The sequence below is a fragment of the Paroedura picta genome, chromosome 6 (genome assembly GCF_049243985.1).
Source record: "Paroedura picta isolate Pp20150507F chromosome 6, Ppicta_v3.0, whole genome shotgun sequence".
Lineage (NCBI taxonomy): Eukaryota > Metazoa > Chordata > Lepidosauria > Squamata > Gekkonidae > Paroedura > Paroedura picta.
Window position 1 is genome coordinate 62806981 of NC_135374.1, and position 17420 is coordinate 62824400.

General features: G+C 43.5%; 1 protein-coding gene across 1 annotated transcript in view; it reads right to left on the bottom strand.

Moving 5' to 3' along the window:
• The window catches only part of C2CD2 (C2 calcium dependent domain containing 2), a 46126-nt gene extending 29851 nt beyond the window's left edge, over nt 1-16275 (bottom strand). Inside the window, exons 1-6 of the mRNA XM_077342766.1 lie at nt 15300-16275; nt 13205-13303; nt 7531-7650; nt 3298-3402; nt 1535-1657; nt 1241-1361 (exon numbers count right to left, since the gene is read on the bottom strand). Of these exons, the coding sequence (XP_077198881.1) occupies nt 1241-1361; nt 1535-1657; nt 3298-3402; nt 7531-7650; nt 13205-13303; nt 15300-15575 (844 nt within the window). The 5' untranslated portion in view covers nt 15576-16275. The remainder of the gene's footprint in view (nt 1-1240; nt 1362-1534; nt 1658-3297; nt 3403-7530; nt 7651-13204; nt 13304-15299) is intronic.
• Between the last annotated feature and the right edge of the window lie 1145 nt (nt 16276-17420).

Sequence of the window (17420 nt, forward strand, 5' to 3'; positions counted from 1 at the left end):
TCTAAACCAGTGGTCCCCAACCCCCGGTCCGGGGACCGGGACCGGGACCAGTCCGTGGATCAGTCGGTACCGGGCCACGGCTCCCCCTCGTCCTCCTTCCTGGCTGCCTCCTTGGGGGCTGCCCTGCCACTCTGCTGCTGGCTCACCTTTGGTACTCTCCAGTGGCCACCATGGCTGGGGCTCTCCCTTGGCGTGGCACTACATAGCTGCTGCTGGCAGCGCCCCCCAGCAGGCGGCAGGAAGTCAGGGACGATGGTGGAAAACCAAGCAGAGCAGGGGCTCAGATGGCGGTGACATCCCTCGGCAAAAGACTACCTCCCCTGGGCCTCAGTAAAATTGTCAAGTATTGACCGGTCCCCGGCAATAAAAAGGTTGGGGACCACTGCTCTAAACAATTTGAGAACCTTGTACCTTTGGGATTGCCTCTCTCAATATGATCTCCCCTTTTGTCTTCATTACAAGGCCAACTGCAGGTGTCTGTCCCACAAATAGCCTGTTTGACTTTCACTAGTGCAAGGGCCTTCTCAGTGGCTGTCATAGAATCCTAGAATTGGAAAGGATTATACAGGCCATCTAGTCCAACCCTCTGCTCAATGCAGGATCAGCCTGAAGCCTCCATGGTAAGTATATGTCCAGCTGCTGCTTAAAGACCACTAGTGGGGAGCTCACCACCTACTTAGGCAGCCAATTCCACCGCTGAACTACTGTGATTCTGAACAATTTTTTCCAGATGGTCCAGCTGGTATCATTCTACATGTAGTTTAAACCCATTGCTGTTGGTCCTATCCTCCGCTGCCAACAGGAACTGCTCTCTGCCCTCCTCAAAGTGACAAATTTTCCAATACTTAAAGACAGCAATCATGTCCCCGCTCAGTCTCCTCTTGTCCATTCTGAACATTCCTAAGCCCCTCAGCCTTTCCTCATAGAGCTTGGACTCAGGCCATGGTGCACCCTTGCCACTCTCCTCTGAACCCTCTCAATTTTGTCCACATCCTTCCATATCTGTTCCTGCCCTATGAAAACAGATCCAAGGAGGTTCATGGTCTGCAGGATCTATTTTGATTGCCTAGGGCATGCAAGGTTGCCTTGTTTTGTGCAGCATTTTATTAACTCAGAAAATGGGTAAGCTTGCTGGCTGTTAAATTTTATTTTAGAGCTGGTGACCAGTTGAATTTTTATTAGAATCTGTTTTATGCTACTGGAAGAGAGAAGGGGAAGAAGAGAAAAAACATTGTATTACCTGCAGTGTTTTGACTGGCCAGTGTAGCTTTGATATTTTTCATTAGCAGCTTTAGTTCATGAGCCCTTGGAGGTTTAGGGGGACTGGTTCCCTGAGGAAGAGTTCCTGTATTTTGAAAATTCTTCAGAAAGGAAGGAAAGCAATTAAAACTATTGTGCATAAATGTTAAGCACTTTATATAACATGCACCCATTAACTTAAATAATAACTTATAATACATTAAATAATCATTAATAATGAAAGACACAGAGAAATAATAGTGAACTCATAGCAGACAATTAACCCAAGAATTACCAGTATTGCTTTTACATCTGTTGTTTTTGTACTTAAAATCATAGAGGGAGATGCTGAATTGATGAGATTCTGCAACACACCCTTAACTTTCTCTGATGGTGTAGTATTCCCATCTGACTGGACCTAGAAAAAGAACAATTGCATTGCTTACAAACCCAAAAAGTAACATGAGAGAAAATCTTAACAACTTAATTAACTTAAAGTCTTCTGGAACTATTTTCTCCAGAATTACTTTCCACAAAACAAATATTTGCTCCTTTTCTACTTATGGAATGCTAAACCTGGATTATACAGGCTGTGACAAATTTACAGACACAGGTGCCTTCTATGTTATGCAGCCTAACACAAAACAAAGCAGATGTTTTGGAAATGATCTAACATACAGTGATTTTGGAGATCAGAACATTATTGCTCATCTCTTCAAACTTTTTAATAGCAAATATTGGCTGGGGGATGGAACAAAGAAAAAGTAGACTAGAAGCATCAAGTTAGTGGAAATTCTACCCAGTATAAGATTTCTTCTAAGCCACTTATTTGCCTCATTTTTATTACCTATATATTTCTTCTGCTGGAGCAAATTGACACCAGGGAAAGAGTTAACCCTCTGATTCATATGTACTTCTCTTCATGGCTGCTACTTTTTAAAAAGGAATGGGAGACCTGCCCTTTCCACACATATTGGATAATGCATTTTCAATGTGCTTTTGCAGCTTGATTTTCCTCTGCAGAACACGAAAATCTACTTCCAAAGTGCACTGGAAGCGTATTATCCAATGTTTGCATGACGGGCCGTGATCAACCACCTCCAATATCCTATATAGCAGGAGTAGTCAAACTGCGGCCCTCCAGATGTCCGTGGACTACAATTCCCAGGAGCCCCTGCCAGCGAATGCTGGCAGGGGCTCCTGGGAATTGTAGTCCACGGACATCTGGAGGGCCGCAGTTTGACTACCCCTGCTATATAGTCTGACTTCTATTACACAGAACAATCAGTTGTTTCATTTTTTACTGCTTCATTAACTTCAGGAGCCTTATAAAGAGAACTAATGTTAATCACTCATTTACCAGTTACCTGATGCAGGAAATCTGATTGTATATCTAAATTCACCTTGAAAGGTTTAAGTCAGGGACAAGAAGACCAAGACACTGAGTAGAAACCTTACAGCACATGCAGAACCTCAAAGGCAAGGAAATTGAGTAACTCATAAAAGTGAGACTCTGAGGAGGACGGGTCAGTGCAGCATTTTTGTATCAAAATAATTTTGAGGGGGTCACGTACAGAACAATAAATGTACTGGCTTACAAAGCACCAAGTATAAAACGCCTTGCAGTCAAAAGAATGCTAATATGCTATTATAAAGCCACAATGTTTATTGGAACATCACTGCCAGCAGTCAGAAATAAGTAATAGCCAAGACAGAGAGTAGAAATCACTCTGATTGGCTTGAATCTTGGCAAGTCCCTCTACAAATCATTAGTGAAATTGCTGATCCACATTGCTCACTATAAAGGGTCTGCAGTAAGAATGCTGCATTTTCAATACTTGCCAACTAACCATTGAGAAACCCCGGGCATTTTCAGGTTAGGCAAGGCTGACAGATTGTTGTTGTTTTGGAGATTGGGACAGGGAAGCTTGCACCTGAACAGGTTTCTTTTTTTTTCTGTTGATGGTCTCAGTTAAATCCTAGTTAACTGTGAACCTTTTGTGTACTAGTAATCTTTAATTGTGATTCATTAGATATAACAACTGCTGCTAAACGTACCTGTTGTGCTGTTATTGGCTTGATCTCAGTGTTTGTTTTTGAGGTGTGTATGAAAGACCACTTGACTTGGATGTCTTCTTCTTCGGCTTTCATTAAAAGTTCCAGCTGTTGATATATTAATTTGCCACTTCAGTTTTCCAGAAATCTTATGCTTCAGTTCTAGACACACTCAGTAATTCAGTTATCAACCACTGTGCATGCTCATTGCCAGTGACAGAATATTTTATGCTCTTCTTTGCTTTAACAGCCAAACATGGAACCCAGCTGCATGCATGATTCATTTGACTGCACCATTTTCTCAATTAGAGATTACAGCAGGCTGCTGTGTTTATCATAAAAATCATTACTTTCCAATCATTAGTACTGTTAAAATAAGTGCTGTTCCTCTAGGCCAGCCTTTCTCAACCTTTTTATTGTTGAGAAACCCCTGAAACATTCTTCAGGCTTTGAGAAAACCCAGAAGTGGTGCAACTGTGCAGAATATGATTGGGAAGCATAGCTGTACACATGCCCATTCAGTGCTCCTCCCCTTTCCACCCCCTCCAGGCCCATCATTGGCCATTTGGGGCTGGTCAACATGACCATATATAGACATATCTTGATGTAACACATTTTTAAAAATATATTCAAATTAATTAACTCCCACCCATTCAGGAAAGCCTTCCAGGGCCATCAAGAAACCCCAGGGTTTCATGGAACACTGGTTGAGAAAACTTGCTCTATATTGTTGTAGCAATTGATTTGTAAAGCAAAGTTCTTCTAAGAAGTATTTCCACCATGTCATCTATAGTATTTTAAAGGCATGAGCCATTACACTTCATAGCCCTATAGATTACTAACAGGATGCCACTATTCATTTAATCCTGTACACAAACTCAGTGAAAGCTTAAAAAGAAACAATTTGATTTTTAAAAAGCTTTAAAAAAACACCCAGTGTATTAACTGAGAGAGTAACCATGTTCTTGCAGAATTCCTTTTAAAAAGAGGGGACAAGGAAGTTCATAGTCAAACATGCATGATAGACTTTTGTAGTGCAGACTTTAATAAACTCAGAGACATGATAAGAGTTATCCTGTGGACAAGGATGTTGGAAGATAAAGGAACAAGTGAAGTGTGGGCTCTCCTCAAACTAAAGCTATTGCATGCTCAAGCTATGACTATTCCAGCAAGACAAAAGCATGGGAGGGGATCCAAGAAGCCTATTTGGATTAACAAAAAACTTCAGAAGTGATGGAAGGAAAAGGAAATGTTGAAAAAATGGAGGGAAGGACAGACCTCTGAACAAGAGGATCTCCAGTTTACTAGGTACTGTAGGTCAGTTTGGAAAGGCCAAAGCTGGGAGTGAGCTGAAAGTGGCCAGGAAAGTCCACTATAACAAGAAAAGTTTCTTCAGACATGTGAGGAGAAAATGTTGAGTGAAGATGGAGAAACTGACAGAGGATAGAGAGAAAGCAGAAAGGCTCAGTACCTATTTCCATCTGTTTTTTCTCTGAAGAAGAGACATTCAAATGAGTAGCTATGTTGGTCTGAAGTAGCACAATAAAATCAGAGTCCAGTGGCACCTTTAAAACCAACAAAGATTTATTCAAGGCATAAGCTTTTGAGTGCAAGCACTCTTCCTCAGTCTTTAAGACCAATATTTATTTACCAATAAATAAGACCAATATTTATTGGTCTTAAAAGTGCTACTGGACTCTGATTTTATTATTCTCTGAAGAAGAGTATAGGCACATCTAGGGATGTCAGTAGTGTCAAAACCACATATCCTGGTTTTGCCATTTGTTCTATTACTCAGCTTTTTGTCTGATTGATTACCTTAGGTGTGAATTGTAGCTGATTTACAGTGGGCTAGCTCGCTCCAGGAATTCCGACTCCAATGCTTTGATGTGTGGGATAGGGCTATCTCTCTCCCTATCCTTGGGGCAGGAGGTGCCAGTTGTGTCTTTCTAGCCTGGCTGGGGGTGGGGGGGGGAGGCACCTGGAGAGTTTTGCACCTAAATGGGCAGATGGGAGAAGTCAGGGGACTGGACATTAAAACAGAGTAACGGATTCTGGGTAGTTAGTCTTACAAAAGTTTTGAGATGTAGTCATCATTGTCCTTTCCATGAAGAGATTTCTTCAACAAAATCTGCTTATTGGGAGCAATCGTCTGGCAAGGTGTAGTGTCTGAGTGGCAGTTGACACAGGAGTGGTCGAGAGGCACCTGGCTGCACTGGATGAGTTCAGATCCCCTGCACCCAAAGAGTAGTTGCCAACAGTGTTTCATCAGATGGGAGGGAGGTGAGCCCTGGTGTCACAGGGCTTGGTACACGTCTGGTACTTTTGAACATTTTTCTCAGTTATCTGGATAAGGGACTGGAGTGACTATTTATTAAATTTGCAGAAGGCACCAAATAACGAACATCCCAGAAAACAGATATAGAGTTCAATGAGATCTGAACAGGCTGGAAACGTGGGCAAATGAAAACAAGTTGCAATTCAATAAGGATAAGTGCAGAATTCTACATCTGGGCCACAAAAATGAGAAGCATGTCTGCTGGGTGCGAGATACACTTCTGGGAAACAGTGTACGCAAATGAGATCTTGGGGTTCTTGTGGATTGTAAGCTAAATATGAGCTGACAGTGTGATGCAGTGGTAAAAAAGGCAAATGCAAACTTGGGCTGTATGAACAGACGCATCACATAAAAATTGAAAGATGTATAGTCCTACTGTATATCGCAATGGTCAGAATGCACCTGGAGTATTGTATGTGGTTCTGAACATGGACAAAATTGAGAGGAGAGCAACGAGGATAATACAGGGGCTGGGGACCAAGCCCAATGAGGAAGGGCTGAGGAACTTGGGATTGTTCATCCTGGAGAAGAGGAGGCTGATAGGGGACATGATTACTGTTTTTAAGTACTGGAAAGGTTGTCACTTTGAAGAGGCCAGGGTGCAGTTCCTATTGGCAGCAGGGGATAGGACCCGTAGTTATGGGTTTAAACTATGTGTAGATACCAGGGGGGGAAATTTCAATCACAGCTGTTCAACAATGGAATAGGCTGCCTAAGGATGGGGTGAGCTCCCCATTGCTGGCAGTCTTCAAGCGCAGTTGGACAGATAGTTATTCTGCAGGCTGATCCTGCATTGAGCAGGGGTTGATGGCTTGTACAGCCCCTTCCAACTCTATAATTCTACTTCCAGTTCAGGCCAAAAGGGAGAACTCGAAGGAGACAAGGACGATCCCTGCTCAGTTAAGAAAAAATTAGGTGTGAGGATTTCCTTGGACTTTTGACTGAACAAGTGCCTCACTCTCAACTTAAGGTTTTATGGCAACCTATAGTCAAATGCCCTGTTATGTTACAGATAACAATAAATTACATTATTTCAGTTTATATGGAAAGACATCCTCAAAAGCCTAAACAACTGGTAAGAAAAGACTGATCTTTGATTCTCAGGATCAGAAAAATCCTGGCAGAACCACCCAACCCTACTCATGACAATTGTCTTGCATTTTTCTTCCATTCTTTTGCCCTGAACAGTAAGCATTTGCAACATTTCTAAAAAAGGGGGAAATTAAAATTTAGATTTTAAAAAATCAGTATGTTTCAGACTGTGCTTTTATGCGACATGTGGAGATTTTTCAGTTATCCGTACCAACACAGAACTCTGTTTTCAAACATCCAGGTTCTAGCGTAAAGGTTACTGAGGGTTTTCCCCTGGCATGAGCAAAAGTGAGGTGCCAATTCAGCCTTGGGAAATCCCAGGAGATCTGGCAGCAGTGCCTGGGAGAGCAAAGAGCTCATCCGGGAAGTGGCATCACACTCAGTGATCTCAAAGCCTGGCCAAAACGAGCAGCTGCTCCCTTTCCTGGGAAGACACTTCCTCCCACAAAGAATCAAATTTTAAATATATTTCCTACTTCATTTGACTTTCCCTGTCCTCTTTTCTCCCATATTATATCACGTGTAGACTTCTGAATACATCTGTATGTCACACTTAGCCTTTTATCCTAAAAAACATGTGCTGGTACAAAACAGCAGTCCCCCAACAGCAGTCTCATCGCTCTCTCACTTCCCAAACATCTGCAGTCCTTCAGCATCTTTACAGAAAACCATCATTTTCTTTATTCCTTTATGATATACCACACGAAGAACTGAAATCTTACAGCCTCCACCCTCCAAAGTCACTCTAGGTCTTCTGCTTCTTCTAGTCTATAAGGTAGAACATAAAACAGAATTCAAAACATTACCTGCAAATAAAATGGTGACAGTGTCACTCTGTAAGACCGGCATTCTGGAGGACCAAGTGAAGGATGGGTCACACTGACTATAAAATGAATGGCATTTCCAGCTACATTACAAGAGACCACCTGGAATAAAAGTGAACCATGGCTGTAGTTAGAGATTGGACATATTAATAAAGGAAACTAATCAGACTATTTATTTCAGTGCTAAATTATTGCAATTTCTCAAGAGTGCTGTTCACGTGTTGACCTTTGCAGTACATTACCAACATTTGCAAAATAAAAGAAATACAGGATGTTCTCTTTTTTACAGTGTTTTTCTGCAATGTGTAATTTTAAAAGCACATTCTCATTTTAGAGAGAATGCACAAATTTCTAGTACTATCATGGCAATGTTGCACATAGGATTTTTAGTAATGACCTGCATGGGGATAACTGGAAACTAGGCAGCTGAAGTATGTGTCCCCCTTCATTCCAGCACTATTTAATTTTTTTAACTACAGGAGAGTGGTTCTGCGTTACCAGATCTCCAGCATTAATCCTACTACATCCATAAGATTTTGAACAACTAGAACAAGTTAACAGGGAGAAGAGTTGGTTCTTGTATGCCGCTTTTCTCTGCCAGAAGGAGTCTCGAAGTAGCTTACATTCGCCTTCCCTTTCCTCTCCCCATAACAGACACCCGTGAGGCTAAGAGAGCCCTGATATCACTGCTCAGACAGAACAGCTTCATCAGTGCAAGGACACCCAGCTGGCTGCATGGGGAATCAAACCTGGCTCGCCAGAGCAGAACTCTGCATTCCTAACCCAAGCTGGCTGGGTAAATAGCTCACACATTTGGAAAATGAACTGAGAACAAGATTGTGGTAGTAAATTCTGTTCGTAATTGGAGCACATGCTTGGAGCCTACATGCACAGAACATATATGCTTAATCTTCTCTTTGTACCACTAGGAATCCAAAAAAAGCATGGGGAGCACTGTAAAAACACGTCTCTGTAAATATGATCAAATAAACTAAAGATCATGAGTGGAATTTACCATCAGGTTTCTGTTCTGCACATGCATCTTCTTTTCCGTGCTCATGAACATTCATTACACCTGCTTAGGAGTCTAAAAAGGCCTTAGGCATGACTAACTGTAGCTGGATCCAAATCTGTGAATCATGAGCTCCAGCATTAGATTAATGTGCAAAGCAAGTCTCAACTTAACCAGCTGTTACATGAAGGTATGTTTATAAAATCATATGTATTTCACTTTATATATACACTAGGGACAAAGCCAATTGCATTCAGGAATACACCGGGTGCTAGAATGGGGGGGGGGGGGAGTGGAAGAACTCTGTGGCTGGCCTCTCCCTCCCTCCAGGACTTGGAAGGAAGTGGAAGCAGGAGGGGGTGGTCAGGGGTGGGGGACGGAAGGCAATTGGCTGACCACTGGACAGATGGGCAAGCCGGTTGTAGGAGGCACTCAGGGGTGGGACTGCCACCCTGAGTAGGTGTTAAGCACTGAGTGGCACTTAAGCCATGCAGGAAGAGCAATTGGGGTCCCCCTGTTGCCAACAACGGACACCGATTTGTCTCTCCCCTCTCTCCCCTCTAGTAGATGAATTGGGGGGGGGGGTTGAGGATTTCGCCATCTTTACTTGCTGTTGATTGTTGCTGTTATAGTCCTTTTAATGGGGTTTTTAGTGGGACGTATGTAAACCCCCATGAACCTTTGAGAGTGGCTGTCAATAAATTGAAGAAATAAATAAATGAGACCAGCTCCTCCGCCTAGGCCTTACGAGAAATATTAAGTGGAACAGATTATTATTACTACTATTATATTATACATATAATACAGTAAATTACTTCCAAACCATTTCCCCTCAATTACTGAAAAATCTTAATACTTTCTCCCTTCCACTCTTAAAAACAAGCACCTCAAACCATCAAATGGAGCTGGTTTGCAAAGAAATGGAAGAAAACTCCGCACAGTAGATTCAGTGGAAACTCAAATAAACCAGATTGCTCCTGTATTCTGAGATGAGAAACAGCATTTCATACCTCTATAACAGTCACTTATGAAAGGTGTTTTATACTCCAGCTAGGCTGATTTGAAATATATACTTCTATAATCAGCATCCCCATCACTTTGAAGCAACAGGCACCAACATGTACGCAATCAGGTGCATGAATAGGCTAGAGGTACATGAAAAAGATCGTATCAGGGCAGAGCACTCAGACTCTAGGTTACAGTTTATAACTGTCTTTTTAAATCTATTCATTGTGGAGTAACCCCTGAAAAAATGTTGCAGGCTTCAAGGTAACCCTGAAGTCATGTCAGCTGGACACATCTCCCTACCACACCCCCAGAAGAAATAGGTCACTGGAAGTGACATCTCCCGGACAACCCCCATATAACCATCCAAGAAGGCTACTCCCCCCTCCAACCCACCCAGAATAATAAGAAAAAGAAACACTCCACAACCAACCCCAAGAGGACAAACCCAGCTGAAAATCGGCAACCTGCTCTGCCTGTTGCCACAACCAAAATGACAGGCTACAGTGGTAGGTGGGAACTAGGCCCCAGTCTAAACTCACCTGCAAGACCTGATGTGGCCCAGTGACCTGCTCTGTCAAGCAAAGCCTGAGGATGGGGTAGGTCCCCCTCCATCCAACCCACCCAGTGGTTTTTTTTTGTTAAAGCTCCTCCCACCCACCTAAGCCTAAGAGGAATCCCAGCGCTAGACTCCAACAGGTTAACCATGACAGACGAGCCTCAGCTAGCAAAGGTTTGTATGGCCGGGGCTCCTCCCCTTCCCACCCCCTCCAGGGCAATCACTGGCCATTTTTGGGAAAGGGTGGATCAACCTGCCCCAATAGATGAAAACCACCTCCAAGTCCTTAAAAAAATTTTTTTTAATTAAATCTCCCGCACCAACATTACCCCTCTGGGCTCCTGCATAACCCTGGAGTTACACATAACCCTAGGTGCTAAATACTGTTCTAAAAAGACTACAGGGGTGTTCTTTCATACCAGTGGCTAACCATGTGGTTTGGCACGCATTCCTCATGGTCCATAATACAGTCTCCAGTAATACAGGGAAGAGTTGGTTTTTTGTACCCTGCATTTTACTACATGAAGGAGCGGCTTACCTTTCCCTTCTTCTCCCCACAACAATCACCCAGTGAGGTAAGGTGGGGCTGAGAGAGCTCTGAGAGAACTGTGACTGGCCCTAGGTCACCCTTCTGGCTGCATGTGAAGGAGTGGGAAATCAAACTTGCCTCTCCAGATTAGCCAGTACACCAAGCTGCCATTACATATTGCTTGTTTCTAAACAGAGCAGAACATTCAAACAACATCATACGCCAGTAATCATCCACTTTCCAGGCTTCCCTTGCTTTGCTCTGGTTTTAGCAGAAAGATTGCAGGATGTGTTTGCATGCTGTGTGGATACCAAGGTGTGCAGTTTTAAGATCTCACTCACATCTGAACCATTTGCTTTGCCTCAGCCCCCTGCAACCAACCCACCATAAGTAGGGCTTTAAAAAAAAAATCCACAGTACGCAGTTGCTTCACTGGATTTCCAATTTAGCTTTACTTTAAATGAAATCTAGGAATTCTGACAAACTAGCAACTCACGGCAACTGGTTGTTATGTTTTTGCATTACAGCCCCATAGCAACTAGCAGATCATGGCAACAGATTATTGTAAGAGAACAAATTTAGTGGTACCTTTAAGACCAACAAAGTTTTATTCAAGGTATGAGCATTCGTGTGCACTCACACTTCCTCAGATACAATGGAATGGAACGAACGTAATCGCTTCAAATGTATAGGTAGAGTGTGAGAGTAAATTAACATACAGCAAAATGAAAATAATTAGCAGATACCAGAGATAAATAGGGAAAAAACAGCAATTTGGATTTTTGTCTTTTTCTCTAAGAGAAATACAATTCCACCAAATTTAGCAAGTAACAATAGGGCAGTAAAACTCTGGTTACTCAGCATTCACGGATTGTACAACAGGCTTGCATAACATGTGACCTCACAAGCTGAGAGCCACTACTCTACTCAGTAATGTGGTAGCCTACCAGGAGTTCACTAAATCCCCCCTTTTGCCTCCCTTTTAGCACTGTACAAACAGACTATAACATGGGCTTGCTACAATGTTCCACTGAACTTGCCAAGTCACAAATTGCGAAGGACTACTGCTTGAGGGAGGAATTTTAGAGGGCCCGGGAGAGCAGCAGGAAGAAAATTCCTTGCTATTCAGTGATAATCCCACTAAGGCATCTGATATTCAAATCTATACTGAGCCTCCTATTCATAATCTTTGGTCAGACCTCAGTAGCATATGGAGTCTTTTCCTGAGATTCTGTTAACTTTATATAGACTCAATATTCAGTATTTCAGGATATTTAATAAATATTCACTAAAAAGATTACTGTAAATGCCACCTTCCAATAAGTACACTGAGGCTAAACTATTTTATATTTACGCAGTTACAGCCAAAATCTTAATTTTCAGAAGACTGTTAAAGATCAAAGGCTTTCCTCCACAGTTGTTTATGAATTTCAGTATCTACTCAGAGTTGCGAGATCTGGAAAGGATCTTAGACCTGGAAGGGATCGGGAATTTAGAATATCTATCTATCTCTCTATTTACCATCTCGGGGCAATTTATTCTTTTAGAATAGGAATAGGATTTGCTGTAAAATAGTCCACTAGGGAAGAGGACCCTCAACACATACATAAGTGATATACAGATTTTTACAGCACATTTTCTTCCCTTTAATAATACTATATGATTAAGTGTTCTAATACAATGCACTGGTTATTCATAATTAAAACAATTCACTTCATTTAAAGTCAAATAATCCTGCAAGTCATACACATAAATATTCCTTTGTAAAGGTTCAGTTGTATATTAGGCATTTCCCGTTCTACTTTTGTTTGCAAAGAGAAGCCAATTTCAACCATAGTAATAAAAATGCACAGCAAATTTGTATTACTTTATGATGTTTCTTTAGTCAATAGTTTCTGTATTGATACAAAGAACTAACAAAACAGGGATCGTCACACAGTTTGCTAGTTAAAATTTACTTTTAATAATGCAGCGAAAACATCCACAGTGCCACTCCTTCAGTTTCAATGGCAGGGAATTTTACAAACACTACTGAGTGAACTTTGTTCTGGGTGTGCCGTAAGTCAAGAGGAGCAAGGAAACAGAGAGATAAGACTGCAACCCTATTCTCAGAGACCAGCCTACCAGATGAAGACATACTTTGGTCTACTCATGTTTACACAGGCAGGCATAGAACCCTTAATCCATACACTTTATCCACCCTGTCTGCAACTAGTAACTTTGCTCACAAAACATTCTCCTAGCAAACCCCAGCACAGACTTATACTGATTTACTTTTCAGAGATGCATGTGATTGCTACTTGGTTCCAGAATTCTTTGCATACCTGAGTCTGGTCACTGGACTAGTCAGCAACATAGGCCAGTTTTTCTTACTGGAAAGATTGCAGGTAGATCTTCAGTGGCAATAAAAGTCCTACACAGAAGCAGCCAGTATAGAAAATATGGAATTGCTATACTAATTTTTTTCTAGCACTTCTATTCAGAATATTAGAAGGGAACTAATAAGAGGAACTCTTCGGACTAAAAACCTATAGGTAAAAACAACATTTACCTTTTCTTCAGGAGACTTTATCACACTGAGAACTTGTTGCACCACAAGCTCAAGAGGCTGAGAAGTCACATCATCTTCAAATGTAAAAACTTGTGAATCCTGGTGGGGAAGGGAGGAAAGCAGGAGGCTTATTTTACTAATAGCCCTCTTAGTATTAAAAGACAAAATTCACAAAATATTCCATTCTAAACAACCCAAAGTGATCAAATATTTGGAGTGCAAGAACTAAGAAAGTTCACACGGCATTTGCTAAACAGAACACGGTCCTCAGTTATAGTAGCCATCTGATATTGCAAAAGACATAAGCACTTCCAAAAACCAGTGTGGTAATCTAATTATTACAGTCATGTTTATTACAATGATGAAGCTGCATTTAACAGCAGTTAGTGGTAGCTGTTACATTCACTTTGTCTAAGGATGTTTCAGCGAAGCAGCTGAAGCAAAGCAGAATTCCATTGACTTCTGGATGATGGCATTGTTTTGAGTTTGGAAAGCTCAGAGAGGAGAGGGAATAAAACACATTGCACTGCCAGGCAGTGAACTCATCAAAAGAGGATGCAGTTCTCTTGGAAAGGATGTATGTACGTATGCAAGGCATTGTTAACTTTCCTATCCGTTTCCCTACAGTTGGGCTTCCTAGCCCATAACCCTCCTTCCTAATTTGTAATCTGATTTGTTATTTTACAGGATTAAGCTACTATTACTGAATAAACTGTAAAGATATAAATTCAGTAACAGTGCAGGGCAGTTTAAAGGGGGGAAATGAATAAGTGATCTCTTATTGTACAAAACAATGTTCAAAACTAAGAGAGCATTAAGGAATAATTCATTTGACTGGTTCATGCTGACTTTCAGTAAAAAGGCCCTCAATAAAACCAAAGAGTTACTAATTATAATAAAGAACAATATAAATATAAATGAAACTGGAGGGGGGAGAACCCCACAACTGTCAATTCAGCTCAAAGGTCTTCTGGAATTGCTGATTTTTAGTATGGAAGACTTGAGGAATGGGACCATTCTCACCTACTGAGCAAGGCAGTTCAGAGTTTGGGGTTAACCACTGAAGAGGCCCAAACATGGTTCCTCACTGGACAAGGTTATTTCCCTGAGGAAAGCACCATCTGGGTATCTTTCAGACCTCAGGCAATTTGAAGCCGGCCTTCAAGTATCTAAACCTGAGCTACGAGGCTTTAAAAAGGATGACAGCAGTATCTTAAATTGAGCCAAAATCAAGCTAAAAGCCGGGTTATTATGGTTAAATATCAGCTAATGTCATTGCTGCTGCGTTTTGTACCACCCCAAATTCCTGCTGCTATTTCTATGCTGTTCACTGCTACACACAAGTGATTTAGAGGGGAAAATGTCATCAATTATGATGTTGTAGCACAGAGTGGTAAGGCAGCAGACATGCAGTCTGAAGTTGTCTGTCCATGAGGTTTGGAGTTCAATCCCAGCAGCCGGCTCAAGGTTGACTCAGCCTTCCATCCTTCCGAGATCGGTAAATGAGTAACCAGCTTGCTGGGGGGGGGGGGGGTAAAACAGTAGTGACTGGGGAAGGCACCGGAAAACCACCCCGTATTGAGTCTGCCATGAAAACGCTGGAGGGCATCACCCCAAGGGTCAGACATGACTCCGTGCTTGCATAGAATTAAGATTGTGCCAATAGATTCAAATGTCAAGAACACGCCATGTACTGTTAAAGTGTTTCCCACATGCTACTGAATGCCTCTGGGAAAAGTCACCTTTTAAGGAAAGCACCTGCTATCAAACATGAACAATCCACTGCACCTTGTATTCAATTCAACTACAGGCTTATTTGAATGTTTAAGGCATACATGTCACCTTGAAGCATTACTTTATAAAACATGGGGAGAGCCTGAGAAATTAAGCCTTACGCTTTTTACCAGACATATTCCCAATATGCATAGAGCCTTAGACTGCTAACTTTTCTGGTTCTAAAGTATCATGTTGTAAAAACAATTGCCCATCGATAATGGAGAAAAACACAGAGGAAGAGAGCCGCAAGAAGCCACTGCTGGTGCCATTTCCGAATGAAGCAAGCATGCCCAATGCAAGGCCAGGGACAGCCACTTACCTCCCTTAGCTGGGCTTCCCAATTCAGGGTAGTTATCCAGGCTTTCTGCCACTCGCGCCTCCAGCTGTTCAGTGACAGCAGCCAGGTGAAGAGGGAGCCCTCGTCCCCACGCAGGAGGTCCGGAGGGGGCGCGGGGGGAGGCTCCTCTCCGCGACCTCCCAGGGAGCTCAGGCCACACTGCACCACGTAGACGGCGACGATGGCCAAGGCAGCCACAAACAGCGACAGCAGAGAGAACCACTGCACCTCACCCAGCCAATAGACCAGCCAAGCCATGACTGACCATCACTAGCGCCGTTGCCCCCACTCCCTGTCTCTCGGCTGCGAAAAAGGCTTCATTCACATGGCTGGCTGGCTCCCCGCCCGCAAAGCCTCCAGGCGCTTGCTCCCCGGCGAGCCTAGATAATCCTTCCGCCCCCTGCAAGAAATGGCAAGCAGCGGGCCGCGGGGAGACGCGAAGATGCCGAAAGGCCGGCGAAGGACATTTGCCCCTCGGTAGAGCGCCTGAGGAGGGAACGAGCCGGGCGGCAGCTGCGCCGGGAGGCGCCAACGTCACAGGACCTGCCCCGCGGAACGAGCGAGAGACGCAGAGGGGAGCGCGCCTTTAAGCAGCCCGGCAAACAAAGCCAACTTCCCTGCCCAGAAGACCAACAGCAGAGCAACGGGGCTCTGGCGCGCCCTCCTCGGCAAGGGCCGGCGCGGGCGTCCCCGGGGCCAGCCGTATCCGACTCCTCCGCACGCCCCCGCTCGCCTGCACCCAGCTCAGGCCCTGCGAGGGCTGCGGAGAGACAGCCGGACGAGGCATGACGCGCAGAGTCTCGCAGGCACCCCGGAGGTCTGCTGCCGACCCCACATGATACTCTGCCCAGTCAGCCTAGACGTCTGCCCCCCCCCCCGCGGTGCCTGCAGAGGAAATAAGGTGGTGGGGGGAGACTTCCACCTGGACGCGGTGGCGGCCGCTCATTATTCATCTGCCCTTCCCAGACTGCACTTCACGGTCCTTAAAGGCGCAGCAAGCTGCGGTCGACAACCACATTTTGCTGAAAATCCCGGAAGGCTTTTTAAGCGGTGTAAGGAAAAGAAAGGGTGTATGGAATTGCTCTCCCAATCCTCCCCCACGAATGCAGCTCTGTAGGTCCTTGTATTTCACTCGCACCTTGTGTAGAACTTGCCAGACTGACCAATAAGTGCACGTTATCTTGGGATATGTAGGTTAATAATACAATTTTTGCACACTAGTAATACACGGTCCTAAAAGCATTCGCTGACCAGCTTCATTTTTGGAATGGCAAGTTAAACTGCTTTTTAGGTCAGCGATACTTGGTGGTTTGGGAACCACATGTGGCTCTATGGGATGCCACCTGGGGCTCTTCTGAGCACTGGGGCTCAGAATGGTACTTGCCCCCATATTATGGGGAAATGGGCAAGGCCATTGCCTGGTAAGGCTTGTGGTTGCCACTAAGAAACACCCGAGGGACTAGAGGACTGTTAACTGAAAGCCACTGAGCTGTGGGCATCATGCCAGTAGGGAAGTAAATGGTCCATCCTTTCCAGCAAGCCCCACCCTCCTGTAGCCTCTCAGTGGTGTCAGGAGGAAAAGAGCAAGCTGGCTGCAGAGGAGAAAGTAAAATTAACTGTGGCTGCCACCCCTTTGTGCCAAGAAAAAGTAACAATTGTAGTGGGAAAGGTGTGTTGTGGTGCACGCGTACTTTATTTAGCTGTGACATGTAAAACAATGAATGAGATGATTTATAACATTGTTGCATAAAAGCTATTAAGATCCCAGGAAACATGTAAACAGGTTGCAATTCCTCTGACACACATGACAATATTCTTTTGAAATAATTAAATTAGGGAAAGATGTGGTTGTTTAGGGGTGGATTCAGGGCATTTTTTACTTGGGGATCTGGGAGAACCTATTCCCAGAGTCTCCTGGTTGTGCTGGATCTGTGATTTTTATAACACAACCAGAGGTATTTGTTTATTTTCGGATGCTGTTGTTTCAGCAAGAACCAAGGTTCTGCATGTAGGCCTTCCCAGTGCAGTGCCACCATCAAATGTTGGAGTACTGAAGCATTCATGCATTGGGCGGGATTTGCTCTGCTGTTCCCAAGGTCATGG